At 41.2% G+C, this 21,897-nt stretch overlaps 1 protein-coding gene across 3 annotated transcripts; it reads right to left on the bottom strand.

Annotated features, from left to right (window-relative positions):
- Positions 1 to 1,985: 1,985 nt before the first annotated feature.
- Positions 1,986 to 15,683, bottom strand: LOC145452471 (uncharacterized). 3 transcript variants are annotated; one of them, XM_080330656.1, is made up of 7 exons: positions 15,470 to 15,683; positions 8,462 to 8,705; positions 8,356 to 8,394; positions 7,509 to 7,591; positions 7,267 to 7,444; positions 2,389 to 2,519; positions 1,986 to 2,320 (listed from the first exon to the last, which is right to left on the bottom strand). In XM_080330656.1, the coding sequence occupies exons 1-7, from the start codon at positions 15,525 to 15,527 to the stop codon at positions 2,103 to 2,105; spliced, it is 951 nt and encodes a 316-aa protein (XP_080186782.1). In that variant the 5' UTR covers positions 15,528 to 15,683; the 3' UTR covers positions 1,986 to 2,102. The 3 variants fall into 3 exon arrangements, with proteins under 3 accessions (XP_080186782.1, XP_080186781.1, XP_080186783.1); XM_080330655.1 differs by lacking the exon at positions 15,470 to 15,683 and adding an exon at positions 9,320 to 9,604; XM_080330657.1 differs by lacking the exons at positions 1,986 to 2,320; positions 2,389 to 2,519; positions 7,267 to 7,444; ... (1 more) ...; positions 8,356 to 8,394; positions 8,462 to 8,705 and adding exons at positions 9,684 to 10,345; positions 10,416 to 10,546; positions 13,844 to 14,024; ... (1 more) ...; positions 14,715 to 14,753; positions 14,821 to 15,067 and having other exon boundaries at positions 15,470 to 15,616.
- Positions 15,684 to 21,897: the final 6,214 nt, after the last annotated feature.

Below are 21,897 nucleotides of genomic sequence, written 5' to 3'. Positions count from 1 at the left end.
AATTACCTGTCGACGGCCGCACAAATTCCCTTCTACGGCCGCAGGTTGGCCAGGCCCCCCTGACCTAGACTATTGGACCATTACTAATTTGAGCTCTGGTCATTGCTATAGGGTTGGTATTCTCATATGATCTTCAACAGACTTCTTCAAGGGCCGGGTGAAATTGTCTTGCGCGCCGGCCGTGTGTTTGACATCACTGATATACTGTTAGATCGGTTCATACGTGGCTGTGTGTTGTAACCAGGACCGAAGCAACACTTTTACACCAACTACCGCCCCAAAACACTGGTCTGGCCCCACCATTGGGTAATCGATGCAGCGTCTGGTGGGCTTAGTATGCATCTGGTTTCTATGTCCCTCTGGTTGTTAAGTTTTGTGAATGAATTGTGTCTAACATTGGTTCTTACATATAGCATATCGTTATAACTTTTATCCCCTCCCAGCCCACGTGATCAAAGTTAGCGGTAAAGCTGGTGGAGATAATGACTTTGAAAATGCAGGGAACGTAATTGTGCAACGTTAAGTCATGTTCATGTCACACGGATAAAACTATTATTAGGCCGAAATACCGGTTCGCACCAGCAGTTCGCACATCCGGTGGTATCCAAACTTCTATGGTCTCGACTCCATTTCCAAACTGAAAATGTTCCGTGGCCCACCTGAAAATTTGGTCAGCTGGTTACTAAAAAATGGTCAACACCTCTACCCAGACTTACTCATGGTCTGTTAGATCAGATTAAGTGCAACATCTTCGCGATCCCCAGAAAAGGGCAAACGACCCCAAGCATGAAAACCACTATCTTTGACTAAGCGGTCTTACCGACACTAGGAAGATACGTTCTTTTAAAATTGCGACTACGATTAATCTTATTACAGTAAATGATAGGCATTTTATTCATTTCTTATTGTGGTTTTAGCGTGGACAGGGGCACCCATCCTAATATTATTATATGTCACACTAAATCACGCGTAGCGCGAAGAATAATTTCAAGTAGCATAAATCTTCCCAAAAATAAGATATTGTTTATGTTGATTTATGAAAAAACTTTCAGCTCCCATCAAGATTTCAAAATTCCGGAAATTTTGCCACATTTCAGCATCTCCTCCCGGACGCAGTTTAAACAGTGATATTCTGGATGTATGTCAACCCTAAGCTATAGTCAGGCGATATCTGATACATCCCACCCCATTATAGAATGAATCTCCTTTGAAAATTATAGTAAGCCTTGAAGTGTACAATGCACCCGGTTGAAACGCACTGGTCCAGATCAGTGTTGTCGTGATAGGTGTCTTTGAGAGTAGGCTTTGCTATACTGTCAGGGTGTCGAGATGCTTTACACCGAAGTCGTGTAATCAATTGGATGAAAAATACCCTGTATTGAAATATCCATATTTCTCATCGTTGTGACTGAGGGACCATTCATCAAATCCAACAAATTTCATTGCATAAATTACCCGAGAGAGAATATGTCATTTTCGAATCTTATCTACAAGATCGTTGTACCGGCAGACAGATAATAGGGTTATACAACATCAGAATTAACATTTTTGCAGGAGTGTCGGATCAGGAAATGTTTCTAAATTTCTAACGCATAAAAGTTACCTTCCGTTTGCTTACGGTGTATATTCGGTGTTTGCTTTCTATGAACTTGGACCGGCTGCTTTCTGAAGATTGAACGGGGTATATAGCCTACAGTCGCACAAGTATGAGAGTTTTAATCACATAACATTTCTTATCTATTTTTCACGACGTATCTTCTTGTAACTGGTGGTGAAAAAACAATTCCATGCATCCCACCAACCCTGGCTGATAATGCCTACTTTAATGGAATTTGTTATTACACCTCGCTTTGGTCAAATACGTGATTATGACGCCATAAATGACGGAAACATTTTTGACCGCCTGCGTGCGTAACTCATGTAGGTGGTACGCGAGCACTGCATAAAACCTCGAAATGGTGCGTGGATGGGAAAAGGTTGGGAACCACTGACGGAAAAGATATCAATTCGATTGATATAAATTTTGGGAATACATTCAGACAAAATGCAGATATTTCTTCGTCAGACGTCATCAGAATCGATTCCGAATATTCGTAACTCTATTAAGGACCCGGGGTGGTGGTCGTGGTTGTTGTTGTAATTGTCGTGGTTGTTGTTGTAATTGTCGTGGTTGTCGGAACCGTCGTGGGCAGAGGCGTTGTATTTCTATTCGCAAGGCTGTTGACCAGAACAGTCTGAAGTAAAAGCTGTTGTTGACGCTGTTGCCTCTGGCGCCTATCACGCGCCTGTTGCTCCATCGCCGCGGCTTGCGTGATACCATCTAAACGCGTAAATGGCAACGGTTTCTAGCTTCTGAAGTGAATTTGATTGTTCGCAATATTGACTTACTCAAGGTGTAGACGAGCGGAAGTCGCAACGGGGAACTCGTCCTGATCATGGCACCAAGTTTGGTGTACCAATTCTCACCGCACACCTCCCCAGGCTGGAGGACGATTCCTCGGCAATCGCATATCCCAGGGCTGTTTAAAAAGAAGACATGTGGTATTTGCACTATCTCTACGTCCTTGAGTATATAGCAGGGTGGAAAGACCTGCTTCATGCGCGAGCCGCATATCTAAAATCTTAGTTTTAAAAGAGACACAATACAAAAATACGAATTTATTCCGTCACAATGAAATGTAGGCTATCGAATGAAGTTTAATATTGTATGTTGATACGGTGCGTCTCCACCTGGTCGCTGCAAGGTACTTGAAATCAGGCTGATATGACGGAAAAGTAGTGCGGAGCAGTTCCTTCAAGTTCTGATGATCATTTAAGGAACGTTTCAGCTTTGGGATCATGCTGCTCCGTGAATCTGTCTTTGTTAGGCAACTCGTGGCAAAGGTATGGTGCTTGGTTTCTGACGTTTCAACTTACCAGCTTTGACCGTGATGGATAAGGACAACTGCTTATACCTCCATTATCACTGAATGCAAACTGATCATCCCATTATTTTTTTATAAAAGTTCTATTTTCTTCAGAGGTGGTCAGTAACGATGTACTTCTACTTCTTGGAAGTACTCAAGTAATTTTCCTCGACTTCTGGTACTTACTCAAGTAGATCTGATTTTATCTACTTCTACTTCTACTTCGTAACATTTTGTGATCTGCTTCCTTAATTTGCGCTATTTTCAGTTTGTCAAGTAGAAGTAGTTTAATCCCCCAATACGAAAGATTAGGGATGGTGTGAACCTCTGAAAGGTTCAGGTTCGCGTGAACGCGAACCTTTTTGAAAGGTTCTGTGCGAACGCGAGCGTGAACCTCATGACGTCACGTGACGTCATATTGCTAATTACTGCCCTATCTTTTAATGAAGTGATAGCCTATATTATTGTGCACGATACCTAGCAATGACTCGGGCCACATAATGCCACAATGCTGAAGTACATATTTGCGTTTTAAACGTCGCTAAATGTATCAACTGAGGCAATCAAATGATATAATGATCCCATAAAATCAATATCTTCCGACGCTTTGCCGACAATTTCGACGAGGACTTGCAAGGGAATATAAACTTACGTCTTAAAAGTCTAGGCCAGACCTGACAATGCATTCGGCGTCTGATTATTGCTACGTTGATATTGAGCAGAGTGTAAAACAGGTTTCTATACTTGAAGAGACTCTTTGGGGTACAGAACTTTAATATACATTTTAATAATATATTCATATTAAAACCCGAAGCTTTTCGAGCTGACACTTTTCAAGGGCAATCGTCAGCAAATGGAGAATTTCAAAAACATGCATCTAGCTACATTGCATACAACCAATTATGACGTCATAGAAACAAACAACATGAAATACAGGCAAACCGCGAGCGCAGCTAGTGGCCAATTTTCAGATTCACTAAAAATTCCTTCTGCTGACACAAGCGCGGTCGGTGGATTTTAATATAAGTCGATTCCAGTGCAGACAGATGGAAATTAGTTCGGCCTCTACCTAATATAGAAAATCTTTCATCGCAATAGTTTTTAGCGCAAGTTGCATTCTCAGCCAAATGCTTGCCGATGGCAGAATTCATAGCCATGGCCTGATTACGTTCTAGTAATCGCAGATCAGTTACGGCTGCGTCTTCGCGAGAGTCTAGTGTGCGTGATCTAATAACGCTCGGAACATGTTGTTTGATGCGTTCCTGCAAGCGCTGAGTTGTTCTTCCCACGTACCGACAATCACAGTGGCACTTGAAATCATAGACTATATTGCTTTGTTGAGAAGCAGGTAGAACATCTTTGCGCGTTGCAGGAAGCAATTGTTTGGTGGTAAACACAACATTAGTTTTTACGTTATCGTAACAACGATTTACAGCAGAAATCAATTGCTTTTCAAACCGGGAAGAGATGGGGCCCAGCCACGGTAAATGTATATATACATTTTCCTCAGATCGTGTGTTCGTGTTTTGTGACTTGTTGGGATTGAAATTCCTGAGTTTTCTGTCAACAGAACTCTTGATGATGTGTTCGGGGTACCCGTTATCGATTAGAATTTTGCGGATATATTCTAGCTCCGCGTTTAATTTTTCCTCCGAACACATCATCAAGGCTCTGTGCACCAACGTGCCAATCAAATTTAGTTTACGGCGATTCGGGCTTTAATATGAATATATTATTAAAATGTATATTAAGGTTTCTATACTTGCTACTGATATTACCCCACAAGTTATACAGCTGTAGCCAATACCTCAATCGCACGGATTTGGTTTTAATGATACAGTACACCCGCTATATTTGTTACATCAGAAAACGATGTCAATCTCATTGATTGGCTGGATATGCATCATTCGCTGACTACATGTAGTGTATTTCGCTCGTGATGTTGTGTGATTGCGGGTCAATACCACAGCAGAGAGTCACTAAATATTCACAGCCGGAAAGCTGGATATTTCGAGCAAACTTTTGTAACAAAGCAAGTAAAATTTTTGAGATTGTCAAGGTGCATGGTCGTTTAGTGTTGATATTTTTAAGCTGCCAGCGCCGTGCATAGAGTGGTCCGCAGTTGAAATGCTATAAATTCGAACCAAAGATGTAATAATGAAGTGAAAATTGTAATATCTGAAAAAGGTTCACAGTGCAGAACCTACCAAGGTTCTGTTGTGAACGTGAACCTCCAAATTTCCGAGGTTCACACACAGAACGCGAACGTGAACCTCACGTTCACACCATCCCTACGAAAGATAGCCTGAGCAATTTTGGGGCTGTTTTCACGAAGTACCAACATTTAATATTCATAAAAGTCGAGTAAAGCCCAGAAATTTTGTTGCGTTTCGCGCACAGCAGTTATGGAGTGACAAATATCTTTTCACGAACGTATCAGTGAATATAGTTTAGGTACCGGATTGCTTGGTTCCGCTCACACCGCATTGTCGCCCGTATCAAATATTTCAACACAGTAAATATGGCCCACCATAACGGTTGCAACTAACGTTTTGCAATCTAGCAACTACGTATCATATTGTAATCTATCAGGCCATGACGTGTCCTGCTAATCCGGGAAATCCGGCTATCTTGAACGTTACACCTGTTTTAGCAGACCACCTTTGAAGCTTTATGGACAAAGACATGAAATATATTTTACGCTTTTTTGAAGTGATATTTGTATTTCACTTTCAATTCCGAGTATCATACTTTGAGTTCTAATTATACTTTCAGTTCTTTTGTCTGCAGAACACACATGTGATTGTAGAAGCATAAAAGCAAGTGTAGTAACACCTCTATTTTCCGAAAATAAAGCTACGCTACCGTGATTTATTATCAAGTTCATTGTTGAAAACAATCATTTATCATTGATTGATGACCATTGACCATGTACCATTGTTGCGGGTGAAACGTTTATGTGAACTCGATTCGAGAGTTAAATCACAAACTTCTGACCCTGTAGTGCAACCTTACCCTAAATTTTACAAGTGTTTCGTAAACTATAAGGAAGGAACAACACGAAAACAATATGCATATCGATAATACGTGATATAATGCATCAATTTACAATCGAGTTAAACCTCCCTATAGCGAATTGGCGAAACGCATGTGTAATCATTAAAGAGCCGCAGTTTGCCTACCTCTTGCATGTAGTATAGGTTGGTGAAAATACAATGTTTGGCCGATTGAATGCACCTATGAACCACTAAAACAACGGCTCCTTAGTCTTTAGTCCGACCGAGGTCGACACCAGATTTCGTGCCTGAGTGTTGGAGGTTTATTTAGGTTCCTCCTCGCTATCCGATTATCGAAAGCGGTATCTTACTAAAAGGCAAGAATGAAAGTGAACCACCGCGATAAAGGTCGGTAGTTCAGGAATCATAATGAAGACCGAGGACGACTCCAGAATTCCTGTCTACCCTTTGGAGGTTGATCTAGGTTTCTGGTTGCCATGCGTAGGATGTGTCTTTGAAAAAGTCTAGAGAAGAAGTGAACCGTGCTATAGGTATAGGCAGAAAAGATATCACAATGAGAAAATATCGGCCTGGTGTGAGATGACGATAGTTGTCGAAACAACATGAATTCTAAAAACAACATAACGAGTAATATCGGTCTGGGGTAAAATGACCGAAGCAGTTGGAACAACATTGAACATGAACAGCAACAACAAACAACCTTATAAACTGTGCGCTTCCTGTGCACTTCGCCCTACTGCCGCAGGTGGCTATAATATGGTACATTCGTCGACAGCTGCTATGGAGAGAGATTATTTACGTGGAAGTAATTCCTATTACAAATCGAATTTATGATACTACATACTATAGCATTGTGGCGAGAGGGTGTAGTGGTTCGCTCCACAGCCTGCAACACCTATGGCTTGCAAGTCTGACATATAGGTCGACTCCATAATTCCTGCTTGAGTGAGGGAGAGTTTATCTTGGTTCTTCCTCGCCGTGCTACAAGTCGGCAGATCAGGAAGCATAATAAGGAATATCGGCCTGGTGTAAATGACCATAGTCGACGAAATACCAAAAGAACAATGGCTATCATTATTGGTTTACTCAGAAATGCAGTGCGGGCCGCATGTTTTACAAGCATGGTCTGATGGACTTGCACCGTAGTGGATTTCGTTGTCCAGCTGAGCATGCTTTTCAAAATCGTCAACGGGTCTGGGCCAAATCAAATCCGAAAAATGATCTAAAGTAATCTAACTTTTATAAGGGTATCATGATATTATGTGGAGATCTATAGATAATTACGTATGGATTTCTACTAAAACGGCCGACATGCTTCCACATTTCAACTGCCATCTACATACCTGCATATAACATCCTGCTGAAAAAATTGAATGAGAGATGCGAAGTCTCCTTGGAAGCCGGGTAAGGCTCTTCGAAGTTGATTCACGGCGGCGCCTGCGTCGATTGAAAAGCTGGGTGATGTTTGCCTGCGTCGACGAAACCTCCGCTGTGCGTAGTATCTGAGAGGTTGCAGCTTATCTGTACGAGGGACCAGAGAACAGGCTGCATATGACCATTGCTTTAGACGAGATAGTATAGTTACCTGAAGGGCGCCCTCTGAAATCACCATATTTTCGCATGCATATCAGCGCTGGAACGAAGAGTTCTGAGTTCCGATTCATGTATCTGCGTAGAGACAAGCTACAATAACTTGCGAGCAAAGCTAACTCCACTAACAGCTAAGCTCCATAAAATCGTATACATGTCACCGATATGAAGAAATGCCGTCAAAGTAATTGTGATTTGATTAGGCATGAATTGATGAAGTAATGCTGTTCATCGATATTCATAATTCAATTCGAAATCGGACGATATTGCTCAATATGATACCTTAACCTTAACGCAATATATAGGCCTATGTCAAAAGCGAATTATATTTGTTATCGATTTTACCAGGTATACCCATTACGGTTTCTCATCCTCGCAAGTGCTGGTGTCTTTAAAGCCTAGAAATGGGCCGTGCTAAGTATCGGCAGCTACGGAATCAAAGTAAAGAGTATCGTCCTGCTATAAATGACCATTGTAGTTTAAAATACCACGAATACCACAAACAGCAACAACCAATAGGTTTTCTTACGCTTGCTTGCACTATTTTCGAAAGAACAACATTGCATATCAAATTCTGTCAACCGAAAATACCTTAACGATATGGATGGCCTTGTGTCAACTTCAAGCCAATGTCATATTTACGTGACGTACCAGTGCCCTTTTATGAGATCATGAAAAAATATAAACAACCGCTTCCCATCATTCCCGAGCTACAGTTTCAAATTGCTAGAATTTTATGATTATCTTCATTCTCTACTTTCGCAAAGTGGCGATGACCCACGCAATACGCATTTGTTTTAAGACCGGAAAAATTCTCACAACCCTTCTCAAATTTCACAAACCTGTATAATATGTTTTGCCAGCAGTTGACGGTATCATACCTGCGAAATAGACCAACATGTCACTGCTAAACCTGTTTCCAAATCACCCAATAGCCCCGAGCCTTACGTGCAAAAGTTCAGGTCGCTTCGCTCGTACCAGATTGTCTCGTCGATGGTAAATCTGACTATGGTCTCGATGTCGATAGGTTGAAAACGACGCAAGGAACGCATACAGGACACGAAGTAATCCTTGAGACTCAGAAGGGTTTCGGCGTGGAAAGACCGCTTCATACGAGTTGCGGTACCCGGGATCGGATCCATGTCCTGGTTCTCCCCGTCGTCAACTACCGCGGTTTTCTCAGGATGGCATGCTAAATTATTTGTCAATGTAGGCGTCAATTTGAGATATGATAATTACACTTTAGTAATTCCTGCGGCAACACTGAGGGTGTTTAACTGTATAAAATGCATTGACATAAGCTCATATAGTTCAATCGATGCGATGACTGTAGTAGCTACTTCTGCGTAACTAGATTGCAGTATATTGCAATCCACATAGGAAGTGTAACTCCGACAATGTAAACTGATATTTAATATTGTGAAATGTCCATGTTGAGGTGATGGCGGAACTATATGTTCCTGATTTGTATTATGCTCTGAACGTACAGTTTAACCGATAGTTCCAAGAGGAATCCGTGACGTGATCACGGTATACCTTATGCCTGAATGTTTCCCAATTTTACCGTAGTGGCATCATTGCGATAACGTGTCAATCGTTTTAATATGGTGGTTTAATATGTCACCAAAGAATATATTTTGACGCTTCAACCGTATTTGATCTCTGAGCTGATCTTTCTATGCAAGTCTTTATAGGAACAATAATTTCGAAGAAGTAAGCTTATGTAACAGCAATAGCATATAACATATAAGCTATTACTGCTTGTTAATTCTGCTAATGCATAATTTCTACGTATCACGAACCCACCTTGAGATTGTAAAATCGCCTGCGTAAGCAGAAGCGTCAGAAAAAGTAATTTACCCATCGAGTTCCTCTCCATGAATAGCTACAGCGACTTACTGATGTTGATATATATAAACTATTCTGATAGAGCACGGATCACACGAAAGTTTTCTACCCTGCAGCGATAAATACATTCAGTATCAAAATAATTATTAATCGAACAAATGTTTGGGATATCTCTGCCAATGCAAGGTGTTATCATACAGTGATCTGCCTTGAAAACATACTGCCTCACTTCATTTGTCACCGAATTAATGCAACACCGGCTTTGGATACTAAATGCTTTCTATCTAAATTACGTATAAATAAGTGGCGTGCACAGACCCGCTCAAGTGAGTAGAGTTTATTTTCTGAATCGATACCATATAAATTATAATATCAGTTAATATATCGGTATTATTGCCGCTACACCGCCCAAACAGACATCGTTATCAGCGACGAAGATATGGGGTCTGTGGTGTGGAGCACGCGCGACAAATATGTCACCCGACATATTCGAGAGTCGATAACAAAATTACTAACCTAATCAATTTAATGACAACAGCAGTGTTAGATGCAGGGCTGTGTGGATCGGGAGTCGTATTAGTCGTGGAGCAGGAGTTTGTTAAAACTCCGACTCCAACTACTTTATAATCGAACCAAATGTTCTCAAATGTTCATAACACTGCTGTCGCAGTTAACTAACTTATTAAGTTTTTTAAGTAGACAGACATTCACTGACTAAATTTATTTCTGCGTGCACATTTTGTTAGTTCGAAAAAGAGGCTCATTCACGTGGCAATTATTATAACTAAGTATGTAATAAACGGGTAATATTCTGAGTAGATTTACAGAAATGCTAAAGTTGACCGACTCATCCGGTCCCGCCTAAAAGATCATCATTCATGCAGTTGAAGAGAACAGACTGCATTAGCAGCTGTTGCTGACGCTGTTGTCTCTGGCGTCCATCCCGCTCCCTCTGCTCCCTCGCCGCGGCTTGTATTATACCATCTGAATGATGTCAATTGCAGAGGTTTCGAGCTGCTGAAACGACTGCAGAAAAATCAGGATACTGTCTTACTTAATGCGTAGACAAGCGGATCTCGGAGCGGGGAACTCATTCGGATCATGGCACCCAGTGTGGTGTACCAATAATCCCCGCAAATCTCCCCAGGCTGGAGGGTGATTCCGCTGCAATCGCAAATCTCTGGGCTGTGAAAAATTCGTTAAGAAATTATTTGATCTACTACTTCCACTCTGTATACGTACACTCTCTTGGCATACAGAATTCAAGATTGTACTTCGTTACGACATATCACCATGTGCAGAGACATGGAAGTGAAGTATTATTGTTTGGCGACTTCGGGAATGGATCCATGGTGGTACACAAGGATAACGGTCACGCTGCACATCTTGATTGGTATATCGATATAAATAGGGATATTACTATCGATTCCCAGAATTATGCAAGAACATTATGTAACAAAAATAATTGTTATTTCTCCTCGGGAAATAATTATAGTATTAGGTTTTCTTATGCCAAAAAACACGACAAATCTTAGTTTTGTTAGCATAACTCCGGGTACGTGCTACTATGAGACTACTTTAAATCTATATTATGTTGTATTTTCATGTCTAATCAACCGAAAACCGACTTATCCTCTAACAAATTTCAGATTTGGCTATAACATAGTGAAGGCTGCCTAAGGAAATATCAATTTATATCAATTGAAATACACAAGTATTTTTCTAGTTATCGCATGGTAAAAACAAGATTTTTCTGCTCACTCAATCGTGAAATTGAAGGAGTTATAAGCAGATATGAGATTGTGTTGAAATGAGCTATTTTATCATTGAAAAGTTTTTCTTTTTGTTTTGTTGTATATGTTGATCTATTCCCGGGGTTGCCAACCTTTTTCTATTCACGGCCGGATTTCGATTACTCATATAGCCTACGGCCGCATTCCAGGGTATAGTCGCAATGAACCAAGCGGACGCCAAATAACCATGTTAAATTGTCTATGTCCTTTTCCGGCGAACTCCGGATTAATCTATTGATTGATACCGGCTTACTATACGCACCGAAATCATTAGTGGTAATGTAAATAATATCTGGGCTGCGTTATGGACGCGCTAAGCGCGAACATTTTTTCAGATTCATGAATGAATTTCGTCGTTAATATTTTACATATATTATTATCAAGCATTTATCCTTTCGCAGCCCATGTGATCAGATTCACCGGTAAAGTTGATGACAGGGAACTTTCGAAAATTTAGGGCAAGTTATAAATGATGCTGGACCATCGGGTGGGCCAATTCTTATGAGTCACTTGGTTGCATGCTGTTATTTGTTGACATCCCATCAGGACTGTAGGAATGTCGGTATAGTGGAAAGACATTGGAATCGCCCAATCGTACCAGAAAATTTCATTCGTGAGGAGCATGATTCCAAGTTGATATTGCTGTATGGGTCGCATCATTTTCCTCTGCTGTTCACATATCACTGTGGGTCTCAGGTTGCAAAGGTCGTTACTATATTCAAATCGAAAAATGAAGTCATATTGTATCGCGCGCAGGGCGAAGAAAATTTTAGGATTAATTAAAATCTCTCCTGAATTCGAGAGTCAATTCGTAAATTCAATTTGTATGTCGACGGCCGCCAACACATAGTAATTGAATTACGAGACCACGGCCACACAAATTCCCTTCTACGGTAGGGTTACCATATTTCTGCAACCCAAATTCCGGACACTCTTTAGCGCCCATTAGTGGATTTCAAAAATTAGCTATGACGTCACACTAGCAAAGCTTTGCTCGTAGACCAGAGGTGGTCACGATCCGGTTCAGGATTATGTGGCTGTGTGTTGCGTAACCGGAACCGAAAGCCCATGTTTTCAGCCCATTCCCGCCCAAATAAACAATGGATTTGAGCCGACACTATAGGGTAATCGATGCAGATTCTGGGCAGGGGGTGCTTGTTATATGACTCTGATTTCTATATGCATCTGGTCGTTAAATTATGAATGAATTCTGTCAATAATATTGGTTGCTCCATATATTGCTATATAGATATTACTCTCAACCCACATGATCAGAGTTAGCGGCAGAGCTGGTGGAGGATGATGAGTTCGAAAATACAGGGAGCGTAATTGCACATCGTTAAGTCATGTACTGCCGATAAGATTGTTCATCAGCCTTATGCCGATGCGCACCACGGAGCTTTAAAAACACCCCACATCGCCACTATCTTTGAATAAAGCATTTAAACGGCCTTAACGATCTCTAGGAATATACCGTTCTCCTATGATTGCGATTACAATTAGGCTTATTCCAGTAAATGATGGTTGTTTTTATTTATATTTCATTGCAATTTTTGCGAGGACGGTTGTCTCCATATTAAAATCAATAAACGTGCTAGTAAATCGCGCTCAGCGCGAAGAAAATTATCATGCATCAACATAAATATTCCCAAAAAATATTGTTTTCATGCTGATTTACGAAAAAATTATGAGCCCAAGTCAAATTCCGGACATTTGGCATATTTTAGAAATTCCCCCCGGGCACTAGTTTGAACAGCGAAATTCCGGACATGTCCGGGAAATTCCGGACGTATGGCAACCCTATTCTACGGCCGAAGGTTGGCCACCCCTAACCCAGGCTCCTTCTCGCCGATTCTTTGCCAGTTCTAGTCCGACCGAGTTAAACTTAAGAATTCGGATCTAAATGTTGAAGGCATATCTAAGGCTCCTTCTCGCCGTTTGCAGTGTTGAGGTAGGCCGTGCTAAAATCCGACAGCTCGCGAATAATGTTGAGAAATATCGGCCATCACAATCGAAACAACAACGACAACATTGTAAACGCTGCAGTTCCTGTGCTCTTTATGCCCCTCTCGGCTTTCGGCAACTAGACTATGATTGAAGACGCAATATTGCCCCAGGCGGTTATCATGTGGCATATAAATAAGTTTGGCAGTCGTTCTCTTGAAAGATTTATTTACTTGGAAGAATGTTTTATTAGAAATAGCAGGCCTACTTATGATGGGAATGTAGCGGATAATAGCTTGGACAGGAGCTCGAAACTGAACGGTGAACACAATGACTTGGACGCGGACTCGAGTCTCAACATGTATGACCCGGACTAGATCCTCTGCACACCAACGTGGATTCGGGACTTGGATCCGTGGTGAAGATTACTCGAATTGATTCGAGTTAAAACTAGGAAAGTAAGATTGACTTGTGACATGGGACATTGTGACTTGGTTGCAACCCACGGATGACCATTGGTGTACATCTGAGCATATTTAACAAAATCGTCTATAGATCATGGCCTAAGTGGATCCGCATAACGATCCACAGTAACGTAAAAACCTCATGAAGGATTATGTACAAATTGTATTTGATGAGGATATCATGTAGAGATCCAAAGAATTACCAATGGATTGCGACTAAAAGCCAAGACTTGATAACTACTTCGGCAGCATTTCTCCGCGTTCCAACTACCACAACATACCTGCATTTAGCATCCTGCTGAAAAAATTGAATGAGAGAGGCAAAGTCTCCTTGGAAGCCAGGTACACTTCTTCGAAGTTGATTTGCGGCAGCGGCCGCGTTGATTGGAAGGCTGGGCGATGAGTGCCTGCGTCGGCGAAACCTTGTCAGCGGGCTGTAGTATTCGAGGGGTTGCAGTTTATCTATGCGAGGGTACAGAATTCATGCTGCATAATGGCGTTTGTTTTACGCGATAATTGTTACCCGAAGGGCGTCCTCTGACATCACCGTACTTTCGCATGCATATCAGCGCCGGAACGAAGAGTTCTGAATTGCGATTCATGTATCTGCGTATAGATGCAAGCTACAAATTTGCGAACAAGGTATAACATCTAACAAATTGGTAAGCTCCATGCCACCTATATGAGGAAATACAGACTGAGGAATTGTGATATAATTAGGCCAGAATTGCGGGACTGATGCTGTTTAATGGATATTGATAATTCAGTTCGAAATCGAACGAAATTATTATATCTAATATCGTAACGTAATATCAATGTCGGTAGCGAATTATCTTCGACTTTCTCAGGAACAAACAATAGCTTTTCTTACGTATGCTTGCACAGTTTCCGAAATTCGCACATTACATTTTGCATTGTCGAATATAGTGTAACGATATTGATGGAGTCATGTTTACCTGACAGGGTGCAGTGACATTTTAGGAGACACTGAAAAAGGACAGCACAAGTTCCCATCATTCCCGAGCAACAGAATAAAATCGCTATAACTTTGTAATAATTCGCGTTTAAAAATTTCCCAAAGTGACTGTGACGCAATACTTCAGCACTTTAAGACAGGAGCAGTCCTCACAACCATTCGCAAAATTCACACACCTGTACAATATGTTCTGCCAGCAGTTGACGGTGTCCGACCTGCGAAATAGACCCACATGTCACGTTGAAACCGGTTTCTGAATCACTCATCAGCTCCGCCTCTTACGTGCAAAAGTTCAGGTCGCTTCGCTCGTACCAGTTCGTGTCGTCGATGGTAAATTTGACTATGGTCTGGATGTCGATCGATCGGAATCGGCGAAAGGAACGCATGCACGATACGAAGAAATCCTTGAGACTCAAAAGGGTTTCGGTGTGGAAAGACCTCCTCACACGTGTTGCGTCAACCGGAGTCGTAACCACGTCCTGGTTTTCATCGTCGTCAACAACTACTGCGTTTTTCTCAGGATGACATGCTTAATGTATCAATGTAGAGTGATCACAATTACATTTCAGAAACTATTGCGACAACATTGCGGGTGCATTAATGTATAATGTGCATTGGCGTAAGCCCACAGGCCAGTCATTACGGTGCTCAACTGATATTTCTGAGTAATTATAACATTGCAAATTGCACTCAACATGGAAGAAATGTAATTCTGACAAAATAAACCTAGTGATTTGTAATAATTATAATAATAATTTTTGGCGCTTCTCCCGCATATAATCTTGAAGCTAAGCATTCTAGGCAAGCCTTTATGCATGATCATTAATTTTTGAAAAAAGTAAATCTGTGTATGAATAGCATATTATATATGTAAGCTATGACTGCTTGTCGATTCTGCTAATCCACACATTGCCACATAGCACGAACCTACCTTGGGATTGTAGAATCGCCGACGTAAACAGTAGCGTTCGAAAAAGTATTTTACCCATCAGTATTGCTCTTCATGAATAACTGTACTGACGCACTGGTGTCGCTATATACGAACTATTCTGATATAAAACGGATCTGGCGGAAATATCTACCCTGCAGCGATAAATGTATTCAGTTTCAAAATAATTATTTATCGCAGACAAGTCGGGGACGTCTCTACCATAGGGTGTCATCGTATATCGATCTGCCTTGAAAATACTATCTCATTTCGTTTATCCCCGAATTAATGCAACATCAGTTTTGGATACAAAATGCTTTCTCACTAAATTACGTAGGGATATAATTGGTGTGCACCGACCCACTCAAGTTGTGTAGAGTTTATTTGCTGAATCGATATGATATATACATTATCATAGGAGTTAATATAAATCGCCCGACCCGACATCGCCATCAGTGGAGAATATGTGGGGGATTGCAACACGCGATAATGGGGTGCGTATTTAAATCGGGTAGATGGGTAAGGCTCTGACTTGTATCACGATCACCGAAGCGTGCTGAAGTCTGTACCTCGAATGTAGGATTCCATAGATTGGTGATCGAATTAAATCGGCAGCTAGCTATGCAGAGTAGTACGCGCAGTACACATGGGCCCAAGATTAAACCTAAGACGAGAATGATATTTTTATCACAGTGGCCCTTAACCTTGTTCCATGGAACACTAAGGATTCTCAGGAGGTCATGACACACGCCCAACTCATGAATGATAATAACACGCCTGTTTTGGCCATCACTGGTTGCAAGCAATTGAACCCGATCTGCATTCGAATTGCGACTGTTGTGGTGGTACGACGTGTGCAGTGGTGTAGCGAGGGGAGGTTGAGGTTCGCAATCGCTAACCCTCCCTTCTGAAATGCCAATTGTATCTCCAATATTTATGAGCTCATTTGTAATGGAGCGATTAGTATCACGCTGTTGCGCTTCGAGCAAACAATACGTCACGCTTTCCAAGGTGAAGCCTCCCATTTCTTAACTGGTATTCGAAAGGGTACAGCAGAAGCCACACCGATCAGCAAGAAATATCCATTTTCGGTTTATGAGGAAATTCTATTTTGATGGTTTTGTTCCTTTAACATTACGTTGATGCGCAGGTCATTTCGTACACCAGTAAGCTATTGTGATGTATTAGGAGCGTATAGTGGTGTTGTGCTAGATGTTTTTATGACACAGTGAAAATTTTAGGTTCAGCGAAGGCTTGCGAATTAGCGTAAGTGGCCAAACAAGTTCGTAAAGGTTAAGAATCACTCTTATACAATTATTAAGCCCATGTATGTTATCCAATGGAAAATACCTGCGGCAATATATCACTCGGATGTAGTTCGACGTAGCGACGTAGTGCAGAAAGTCGCTGTCAATATATTTATCACACAATGACTTCCAAAAAACCGTAACCCTACTTGAATACACAATATTTCCCAACAAAGATAGCATACTGTTTAGGGTTACCATACGTCCTCTTTTAAGAGGATATGTCCTTGAAAGTGTCCTTGGAGGACGCCCTTGTGTCCTCTTTTTTGAGATTTTATCCTCTTTTTAAAAAATCTAGGTCATATTTACAGCAAAATTGGACGGATATGTAGTAAATCAGTACCGAAGTGACGCTAAGGTGGGTATTTCGGGAACTGGGCGGAATGTTGACCTTTTTTTATAGTAAACCGACCGCAAAGTGGGAAAAATTCACCGTTTTTTGAAAATTCTGCTCCGGTTTTGCAAGTCTGAAAATTCGGAAAAAGTGTTCTCTTTTCCAGATTTCCAAAATATGGTAAACCTGATACTGTCCTCAAAACGCGGCAAATGCCTTTACTCGCAAACATAAATATATATATATATATATAGAAATGAAAATATAATAATGAAATATAATATAATAATGAATATATATATACATATATATTATATATTAATATTCTTGCTATCATTTCTTCTGAACCGTCTCTGATATCGAATACGATCGACATTTGCAACGCAGCCGCACCCTTCCCACACCTCACGTGCATCATGACGCACATACTATTGGAGAAACACGATTATTCCGCCGAAATCCGAAAGGGCACTTCCTGCTTACAGTTTCCCTAAATTTGTTCACTTCTTCTTGCATATCACGCGAAGCAAGGTAATTCACGAACGGATTTACACATTCGGTAACGCGTAGGGTGCCGTGAGTTGTCAAGACAATCAAATCGTTGATGCCGCTCGGAAATTGGAATCCGTTGACTACGAAGTAAATCTTAGCGCCGTGGTCGGCTGAATAACCGATAAGGAGCACGGTAACGATAGTTGCCAACTGAATCAAGGCCTTCTTCTCTTTCCGTTTCGATGTTGCGGATTGCGTGATCTGTTCCAAATTCGTTGTTCGGTATATTAGCAATGTAATGATGGCGACGCAGAGGGCTAGGGTGAGAAGGAGTGGAAGTATTGTTCCAATAGGAGCCATCACGATTAGCAGAGCAACACCGATCGGGTACAGTTTGTTTTTGTACTTACACATAAAGCGATTCCTCCTTTCCACAATTTCAGTGCTAGTGAAGATGTGACAGGTTACTAGCGCGACAGTGAGAATGTACGAAACCACGACGAAAATACGAGTATTTCTCAATATCGTGTTACTCCGAGCATCGGTCCGCTTTGTGAGTATGCGAAATCAGAGTAAACTTAACAGGAAAACAAGCTGTCACGTAACTGCAGATGTGGCAATATCTACTAATATCGGTATGAAACAGGCAGCCTGTGGTAATCTGATGTCTCGCCAGTGCAGTTGACGGTAGACGTAGAGTGGACTGTTCATGGCCGATATCGCGTCCGACGTTGAAAGTCCAATCAATATCATAGTGAAGAATGTCGGCTTCATCCGCAGCAAAATTACATTCATCATACAGTTGACAAACAGTCCGAATATTGCAAGAAAGCCAAATATAGACCAAATAACTTCGCGATAGGAAGATGTTATACCGCGTAGGGAATTCGACGTTACGACAGTGGTAGTGGTATGGTTATGTATTAGCAGTGAGAATGAAACATAAGCCGTAGTGGGTGTATCCATGACAATGATTTGCGATGCAGCCAAGGAAATTCAATGACGGTGGTATCGCTATAATAAAGTCACCGTGACAATACTCTTAATTTCTGAAAGATTGGACAATGGACATTGATGACGGATATAACAAGAATTCAGTAGGCCCGTCGCTATTAAGTTTAATATTAACGCAGTCACGGTTTCTAAATATCATCGCCCAATGCCCATGCTAATGCTGGTATCGCATATTTGTTACAGTACAGTATAATCCTAGATACTATGAGTGACCAGATTTATTGCAGGGAGTTGCTACTACGGCCTACCTCAAAGGAATCGGGACACATTTTGATAAAATCGGACTCGGACAATTTTCCATGAATTCTGCAATAAGATTGAAAATTACAGGGGAATTGGAGAAGCAATTATAAAAAATGTAAACCGAAGAGAATGTTATCGGTGATTAATTCCAGAGGCCCCGAACTGCGTTGCTAACATAGGCTGCTGACTGGATGAGATACTACCAAGTAACTATGGAGTGAGAGATAACTTTCAAAAAATAATATTTATGCAGCGTAATTATTCAAAACAATGTTAAACATAACTATTTTTAATCACACTAATCCCCAGACACTTTTTGTATTAAGACACAAAAACGCAATTGGGATATTACAAAGGCTTTGTCGCTACATCCCGAGCAGTATGTAGGTTGGTAAATAGCCTTGTTGTCTATCTTCGGCAGCAGGTCTTCCGAAATTCGCGTTCTCTCAGCCTCAACCTGCATGTGTAAAGTCATAATCCCGACTCACATTATGCTATTGCCTATTACATATTCCTTATAAATACGGTAACCTGCTCATCACAAACTCAAAAGATGGGTTTACCTCTGAACTTAGTAAACAAATATTTAGTGCTCCAAATATTCTTGAAATGCAGGCCTTCAGTCGCCACCTTTCTTTTCGACATACTCGTTAATCGTTTATGGGTGATGATGACTGCTATTAACCTGCACCGCTTGGATTTGCGGCACAGACCGTGTAATTCGTAATGCAACAATGGCAACAACCACATTTTAGACTTGATCTTAATTACGCTTACGACGAACGTAAATGCTACACAAGCAGGTTACATAAATAAACAGCTTTCAAAGTAAACGTACTTCCGGTCCAGTTTATAGAGCCTATACGCATTAACATACAATTGTATGTTTTATGCTCTAAATTCAAAGCCACTTTTTGCGGATTAGGCTCACGGCCCGAGGTCAGAATTAGAATGTCACACATCTGAGGCGCGAATGATCGGTGATGTGCCGCAGACGAATTTACTTGTTCCTTCGTGATAAATGAGATAGTTATTCGGAGCTGCACACTGACCAACATGATTGGCGTTGGCGATAAACCACTTACGCTGTTATGCCATCAGAAAGTTTCGGCCGATATAGGAAAGCATGCACTATTTACAAGGACCGTAGTAGTTTCTCAAAATGTCCTTCCATTCTGTGTCTGCTGAGAGCAGACATGGGGTGATTACTTCGTGAATGTAATCGATTGCGATTACGATTACTTCAGAATGACGCGATTACGATTACGATTACGATTACAGCAAAATCAGGAAGTAGTCGATTACGATTACGATTACATTGGAAAAGTAATCACGATTACTCACGATTACATTTATTTTGCATCTTAGAAGTTATATTGGAAGACAATATATGGATTGAGCCAAAAAGGCCTAATGAGATAACAACTTTCTCTAAAAACGATGCGACATTTACTTGTTACGTCATAAAGTACCCATTGCCCATTTTATATTGGACGATATATCGCACCCAACGATTTGTATTCTTGCCAGGTCCACAACTGCCGCACCCAAATTTCCTAATAGGGTGGGGAGCGAGCTCGAATGGGACTCAAAAGTATTTCGTATACCAACACAAATTATATACTATTTCCGAGAGATTTCATGACCTTGAAAATTGTCTACGAGTATCGCGATTTAAATGTCTCTAGATAGCTTGATTTTGAAACACATAGCCTACGTCTCCTCCCCAAGAAAAAAAGCATGCATTGCATAATTTATAGTAACGGGTATTTAGGTGCCAGTCCATACCGCGCCACGACACACCATACAGTTTCGGCCAACATGAGAATCCACGAAGTGTACTACTAATGAAAGACATTGACCGAAACTTAGGGCATGTGTCCATTGTCAATAGCCTCGTTGGGTGGGCGTGACTAATAGCCCTGTCCTTCCAGTCAGAGCCCACAATGCAAATGCCACCCGCGGTCACCCACAGAGCATTAAAGACGTGGCAATTTGTGTGTGCGTCTCACGCAAGTATTTATTTTAGTCTGCTACGTTTTGGCCACAACAATATCTTTTGATTATATATAACAGACCTGAATTCACGAATTAACAACATACTCCAAAGTAATTATGACAAGATACCAGATGTTGTAATTATGAATTACGTGCTCCAAGCTCTTCAGGTAAATCTGACCATCGGGGGCTGAGGGAGAGAGAGAGATGATATTATTTTTCGCCTGCACCATCGAGATGCTTTGACGACGGAGTTTCGATACGGCCGTGAGGTCATCTAGTCTGCGCCCCCGTTTTTTTCTCCTCCATGTTATCCGTGATTGCTGAGTGCCTCGCAGGATAACTGCGGACACCAATTTTTGCGTCTTTGATATAACCCGGCCGGGGATCGAACCCAACACCTACCGATCGAGAAGCCGGACGGATAACCATTGCACTATCTATTACACTGTCACTATAAATGAACAGTAATATAATGCAATTACCAATATTATTGACGAAACTAAATGTTTAACTTGAAAATTGACTACCCGGTGGGGGCCCAAGACCAGCGTTTGGAGAGGGGGACGATTTGCTGTTTTTTTCCTGATTCTAGCTACAAGCCACGCTAACATTGTATTTTAGCCGAAGGCTATGGCGGCAGGTCCAAGTGTTGAGTAAAGAATTGTGAAATAACGATTGGCGCCCGTTTCAAGTAGAATCATATGAGAATAAGAGAAAGTGAACATAAAATTCTGCCTTCAATTTAATACAGATAATGTAATGCAAGCGGCCATTACGAGAACCGGCTTGGTTATGATATATATCAGCAGCTGTTGATTTTTAATGCTTCGTCGTGGAAACCGTAATGTTTTATTTGACCAGTAGGCTACAAAATTTCAAACCTTTGTCCGTTGCACGTTCGTACTACATAGGCCTACTGCTCGCCAAGCAGAAACGGCCAAACTGCGTTTAACTAAGCATAGCCAAACATCAACACAAAAGTTACTATTTTAAACTAGGCAGAGTGGTGATTAATTATCCTGCTGCGAGGTAGTGACGTC

This window comes from Botryllus schlosseri, chromosome 12 (genome assembly GCF_051294905.1).
Source record: "Botryllus schlosseri isolate E-star chromosome 12, Bs_hap1, whole genome shotgun sequence".
Lineage (NCBI taxonomy): Eukaryota > Metazoa > Chordata > Ascidiacea > Stolidobranchia > Styelidae > Botryllus > Botryllus schlosseri.
This window is presented reverse-complemented; position numbering and strand designations above follow the sequence as displayed.

Bases quoted from the DNA above. Each gene is read 5' to 3' on its own strand.
- LOC145452471 (XM_080330655.1), bottom strand. From the start codon at position 9,392: ATGGAGAGGAACTCGATGGGTAAATTACTTTTTCTGACGCTTCTGCTT. The intron at 8,395-8,461 runs GTAAGGCTCGGG...TCTATTTCGCAG, and splicing joins AGCGACCTGAACTTTTGCAC to GTATGATACCGTCAACTGCT. The intron at 2,321-2,388 runs GTAAGTCAATAT...TTACGCGTTTAG, and splicing joins TCCGCTCGTCTACACCTTGA to ATGGTATCACGCAAGCCGCG.